Raw genomic sequence first — 6,492 nt, 5'->3', positions numbered from 1 at the left:
TAAATTAGAGCACAAATCTACATCATCTAAGAATAGAACAAAACTATGTCATCAATGAAAAAAAATCTAGATCTAGATCAAGATCTAGCTAGCTCTCCAAACCAAATCTAGACTATCTAAACGAAATTAGAATATAATGCTTACCTTAGTGTAACAAATACCAATAAATCTTCAAGTTTTCACCACAATCTAACAATTTTTTTTGTCAAAATCGCCGGCCTCTCCCTCTAAAAGTTGCACACTGTTCTTCACTATTCTGCTTCGATCTGGAGGTTGAAGATGATGTACTGTTATAATATTATAGACGGCTTCCTGTTTTGAGCTATCTGTAATAAAGTGTTTCACCTCCATTCGGCTATTTTATCAGACAACTCGTATTTTAAAGCCGTCTGTACTAATTTTAAAGACGGGTCTTATTTGACACCGCCTATGGAATTTATTTTATTACAGATAGCTACAAATATTAGCTGTCTGTATTAATGTTATGGATGATTCCTATTGAGAACCGTCTGTGATAAAATAATTATCACAGACGGCTCTAAGTATGAGCCGTATGTATTAATATTACAAACGGTTTCAAATATGAACCGTCTGTACTAAAAGTGTCCCATCATTTTCAGACACGTCTCGTTATTATCATAGACGATTCTTGTTTTGATCCGTCTGTGATAATCTTTGCATGGATGGCTTCAAAGTAACTGTCTGTATAGAGACGTTCTACTAAATCATTTCTATAGTAATGAATTTAGCTACACATGCACACCTACACACACCTTATGTCATACGCTAGACCTGCAAGCTCTACTCATACACGTGTATTAAAGAGATTGATGAAGTCTCAGGCTCCATAAGCATGGACACGCCACTCTTTTATTGTGGTGTACATGTGCTCGTAACTGTCCGAAAGACAGAAATGGTGTGCCTGGCGAGAAAAGCCTATCCAAGGATCTCAGCTATCTCAAGCTCCACCTCTGTTGTTTCGGGTGAGTATCCATTTACGGGATCACCTTGCATTGGGCATGTCATTTTTCAGTGTGCTAATGTGCCATACTGAAGTGTTGTGTCTTTTTGGAATACAAATGGTGGCAAGACAATTCTGCCGATACGCTGATATTCACGGGTGCAGCGTAGCGCGTCAAACTACCTAGTCAAGTTTATATTTCGGGCGATTGATGTGTAGGAGAAGTGATATCCTGATCCAACATAGGATCGCGGCTACTGCAACTATCCCATGTCCATCTTGGTCATTTCACCAGCCCTGTTAACCTCTATAAATCCCACTCCCAGCTCTGCGCACTTTGCCTACACAGAAAACCTCACACCAGCAAGATCATCACACACACCACAGCCTGCAGGCTAAGTAACCACTTAACAGTAATCAAATCACGGTTAGAGAGAGAGAGAGAGAGAGAGGTGGGAAGATGGTGCTTGACGGCGGCAAGAAGTTCGTGCAGGACGAAGAAAAGCAGAGGCTGCTACTGGAGGAGCACACAGAGAAGCACTTCACGGCCAGCGAGGTGGTCCGGGACATCATCATCGGCGTCTCCGACGGCCTCACTGTGCCCTTCGCGCTCGCCGCGGGCCTGTCCGGCGCTAACGCGTCCTCGGCGCTCGTGCTCACCGCCGGGCTCGCGGAGGTCGCCGCCGGCGCCATCTCCATGGGGCTCGGAGGGTAAGAAGCTACTCATCAGAACATATTTTTTTGTATGCTCTATCTTAGTCCACAACTTCATTTGTTTCACCAGTGGTCAGCAATCCGACATGCATAATGGCCGCTGAGCTCATCTTGGCTTTCTTGCCTTCGTTTCTTCCCCAAAAAGTTGATGCATGTTTCCCCTTTGCTCAAATGGAGACTAACGGGAGTAGGCTGTTCTTCATGCATGCAAATAATGGCGAACAAATTCCTACGCAAGGAGAAAGGCGAGCGGAAAACTCTTAATAACGTGATTTAGAAAGGGAGCTCACGCATGCAAATACTTTCAGATGGGTATTCATAACATGCATGGGCTCTGGAACTTCTTTCCACAAACTTCTTGCTGTTTCTGTTTGAGTTTGGTTGCAATGCTTTTGAGTTCCTAATTAGAGCGCTCTCACTGTTCGACGACTAGCTAATTTCCTTGGAATATTCAGTAGTTTCTTTTCACCATACAAGCAAATGCGACAGCCCAACCATTCCAAGCTTGGTGATAAAAAATAAAAAATGTTTGATGAACACCGCCTACAGATATTTTTTCTTTCTTTGAGGAAGGAGTAAAAAATTCTTAATTGTGGCAAAATAGTACCACAACAGCATCCAGATCAGGAATAAGGATTGAATGGATATCTTTTCCAAGCATAAATGAAGGTTTAGCAATAGAATAGATTTTTCATGATTAACACTTTCTATTTGTTAAATATCTTTTCCTTAGTTGGTGATTCATGGCCACGTAGTAGATTGCAGTCTACATCATGGGAAAACATTTGACATTTTCGGATGTAGCGGCTGTGATGTTTTATTCCAAAAGGAGCAAAGGATTTAGAAAATTAAACCCCCTTTTTTTAGAGAGAGAGGGAGGAAATAAGGAATTCAGATAACCTCATAAGAAGGACGAGCATGGAGCTCAATGATAACGCTCTCAGATAGAGTCGAGCCGAGTCGACAGGGGTTAAGCTTCCATCCCGCACCTTCAGATCTCCAACGAAGACCGCGCCATGGGAAAGCACCGTAAAAAAAGTGTTCCTCTTGGGGTTTCCAACAGCTTGGAGCCCATCGAGAATGGGCCTGCACGCATGCACTCCGGCCTGTACTAAACCAAGCCCAAGTGAACTAACCTTGCTGCCGTTACCTGTCAGGTACCTGGCGGCGAAGAGCGAGGTAGACCACTACAACCGCGAGCTGCAGCGCGAGCAGGACGAGATCGACAACGTCCCCGACGTCGGTAAGAAACACGGCGACCAGCCACCGTCGAGTAGTAAAACGTGACCCGATGATCTGACGGCCAGGATCGACTGATGACCTCCTGTCCTCCCCTCTCGCAGAGGCCGCCGAGATCGCGGACATCCTGTCGCAGTACGGGCTGGGCCCCGAGGAGTACGGCCCCGTCGTCACCTCCCTCCGCAACAACCCCAAGGCCTGGCTCGAGTTCATGATGAAGTTCGAGCTGGGGCTGGAGAAGCCGGAGCCTCGCCGCGCGCTGACGAGCGCGGCGACTATCGCACTGTCCTACGTCGCCGGCGGGCTGGTGCCGCTGCTCCCCTACGTGTTCGTGCCCGCGGCCGGGCGCGCCATGGGCGTGTCAGTGGCCGTCACGCTCGCCGCGCTGCTCTTCTTCGGCTTCGTCAAGGGCCGGTTCACCGGCGACCGGCCCTTCCTCAGCGCCGTGCAGACCACCGTCATCGGCGCGCTCGCGTCCGCCGCCGCCTACGGCATGGCCAGGGCTGTCCAGTCCATATGAGCAGCCAAGCAAAGCCTGCACGTGTCACGAGCTTGGCCCGCTATGTAAGCAGCAGCAAGAAGAAGAAGAAAAATAAGTGCAGCTATGTATATGGTGCTGGCCACTGGCCAGCTGGTAGCTGTGCAGATCGCGACGTGCAGTGTAGTGTACCTGTACTGTGGTAGTGTGGTTTGTTTGGCTGCGTGTAGTGTTAAATGACGTGTTGCCTTGTAAGGAGATGTGGATTATTTAGGTGTTCTATGGAAATGGTGGCCTGCTGGGTTTAATTTGGAACGATTAATCAAGTGGTCGTGTGTTGATTTGCTAAGTGGAGGCCCAAAATGCGTTTCTTTGGGCCTTGATCGGCATCTTCGTAATTTTAATTCCGACCAGCTGGGTGTGGCCTCTGAAGTTCACCAAAGGACGCCATGGACTATACAAAGTCTTTCTTTTCATGGCAAAGGGAGATCTCACGCAACAAGACTACCAGTCCAATTGGGACAGAGTGACCCCAACTTCAGTGGCCAATGGGCCATAACAAAAGTTTAAAATTATACGTTTGACGAAAATCTAAACAAAAGACTACTCGTCCAATTGGCACCTACTCACCTGGGTCCAAATCCCAGATTTGGCATTAATACTCATATTTATAAAGTGACTATATATTTTTGACGTCTTAACACCCTATTGGTATAACCTTTATAAGACTGTAAGTTGGTATAAAGTGGGATGACCACAACTTTACACTATACCACCTGTTGGTGCACAAAAATGTGCCCTAAACGGAATACAGCGAGAGCCTCTTCTAATGAGGAGGCTCAAGCTTAAAGATCAACATCGAGCCGAAAGGAGAGAGAGATAGAGTCAGTGTAATGGGGGAAAATTGGAGTCCCCTCTCCCTGCCCTTTGAGGGCGTATTTATAGAGAAAATGTAAGAGAAATTACCAGTATGTTCCTAATATATTATGTTACTATCATATGTATAGAGGAGTATTTTGGGTATTTTACTCCTTTATATATGACGTGATGACTGAACTTGTATGATCGTTATAGTAATACTACAATGTATCGTCTAAATATCTTTAAGCTCGGGTGTTCCCCCAATAACACCCCTTCATCTGCTGGCCCCGAGGTCTGGAGGAGCGAGCAGATGCCCAAGAAAGTAGCTCCAACCCTATCCTCAGAGCCGGGATATCTCGAACAGCTTTCGGCCCTTGTACAACCTCTCTACGGTGGCCGCAAGTGACGGCGACGAGGTTCAATGGAGATGGCGTGTTTCGGAGCTTCGTAGCTAGTGTTTGAGGCAAGGCCGATGGCAGAGTCGAGGGGCGGTGAGGCTTAAAGGGAAAGGTGTGTTTCGGAGTCTCGCGGTGGTCGTCGGGGATGAAATTGTGGTCCCTCTAAGGCTCGACGAGGATGATATAGTCTAGAGCCCGGCGACGGCGGTTGGAGGCGAAGTCGATGAGTACGCTGAGGGGGATGGTTTGCTACCCCCTCAGCGGTGGACAGGGCGGGGCTTGACGGAGGCAGAACAGTCCGGAGGTCCCCCGCGGTGGTAGCTGGATGTGGAGTCGACGGCGGGGCTGAGGGATACTGTTCGCGACCCCCTCAGCGGTAGACACGACTGGGCTAAACGGAGGTAGAGCTGTCCGTAGCCCAACAACAGCGCTAGCCAGAGGCGGAGTCAATGGCGAGGCTGAGGGGGGCAGTTCGTGACCCCCTCAGCAGTAGACGTGGTGGGGCTTAATGGAGGTAGAGTTGTCCGAAGTCCTGTAGTAGTAGTAGCCAGAGGTAGAGTCGACGACAAGACTGAGGGGGGGGGGGCAGTACGTTACCCCCTCAGCAGTAGATGCGGTGGGACTCGACGGAGGTAGAGCCGCCCAGAGCCCCGTAACAGCGATAGCCGGAGGCAGAGTTGATGGTGAGGCTGAGGGGGGCAGTTCGTGACCACCTCAGCGTTAGATGTGATGGGGCTCGATGCAGGCAGAGCCGTCCAGAGCCCTGCAGCAGCGGTAGGCGGAGGCAGAGTTGATGACGAGGCTAAGGGGGTAGTACGCTACCCCTTCAGTGGTAGACGTGGCGGGATTCGACATAGGCAGGGCCGTCCAGAGCCCTGCAGCAGCGTTAGCCGAAGGCGGAGTCGACGGCGAGGCTGAGGTGGGTAATTCATGACCCTCTTAGTGGTAGACACAACGGGAATTGAAAGAGGTAGTGCCGTCTGGAGCCCCGCAGCAGCGGTAGCCCGAGGCAGAGTCGACAGTGAGGCTGAGGAGGGTAGTTCGCTACCCCCTCAGCGGTAGATGTGGTAGAGCTCGATGGAGGCAAAACAGTCAGAGCCCTACAGCAGCGGTAGCCAGAGGAAGAGTCGACAGCAAGGCTAAGGGGGGCAGTACGCTACCCCCTTAGCAGTATACATGGCGGGACTCGATGGAGGTTGGGTCGCCTGGAGCCCCGCAACAATGGTAGCTGGAGGTGGAGTCAACGATGAGGTTGAGAGGGGTAATTCATGACCCCCTCAGTGGTAGACGTAGCAGGACTCGATGGAGGAAGAGCCGTTCAGAGTTGTGTGCAATAGTCGAAGATGTTGTCGACGATGAGGCTAGGGGTGGTACGCTACCCGCTCATTTGTAGACGTGGTGGGACTCGACGGAGGCAGAGCCATCCAGAGCCCCACAATAGCGGTAGCCAGAGGTAAAGTCGATGGCGAGGTTGAAGGGGGTAGTTCGCGACCCCCTCAGTAGTAAATGTGATGGGTCTCGACGAAGTCAGAGCCGTCCAGAGCCCTGCATCAATGGTAGCCAGAGGCAGAGGTGATGGTGAGGTTGAGGGTGGTAGTTCATGACCCCCTCAGTGTTAGACACGACGGGACTCGATGGAGACAGAGCTGTCTGGAGCCCCCTGTAATGGTTGGAGATGTTGTCGACGATGAGGTTGAGGAGGGCGGTATGCTACCCCCTCAACGGTAGCCGTGGCGAGGCTCGACGGAGGCAGAGCCATCCGGAGTCCCCAACGGCGGTGGCCAAAGGCAAAGTCGACTGTGAGGTAGATGGGGATAGTATGCTACCCCCTTAGTGGTAGA

The 6,492-nt window shown here is 50.2% G+C and overlaps 1 protein-coding gene across 1 annotated transcript; it reads left to right on the top strand.

Annotated features, from left to right (window-relative positions):
* The first annotated feature begins 1,206 nt into the window (after positions 1–1,206).
* On the top strand, positions 1,207–3,714 carry LOC133901156 (vacuolar iron transporter 2-like). Its single transcript, XM_062342426.1, has 3 exons — positions 1,207–1,672; positions 2,833–2,918; positions 3,019–3,714. Exons 1-3 carry the CDS (start codon positions 1,422–1,424, stop codon positions 3,432–3,434), a joined length of 753 nt encoding a protein of 250 aa, XP_062198410.1. The 5' UTR covers positions 1,207–1,421; the 3' UTR covers positions 3,435–3,714.
* The last annotated feature ends 2,778 nt before the right edge of the window (positions 3,715–6,492 follow it).

Source organism: Phragmites australis, chromosome 20 (genome assembly GCF_958298935.1).
Source record: "Phragmites australis chromosome 20, lpPhrAust1.1, whole genome shotgun sequence".
Lineage (NCBI taxonomy): Eukaryota > Viridiplantae > Streptophyta > Magnoliopsida > Poales > Poaceae > Phragmites > Phragmites australis.
The sequence above is the reverse complement of the archived record's forward strand: the minus strand, read 5'-3'. Positions and strand labels throughout refer to the sequence as shown.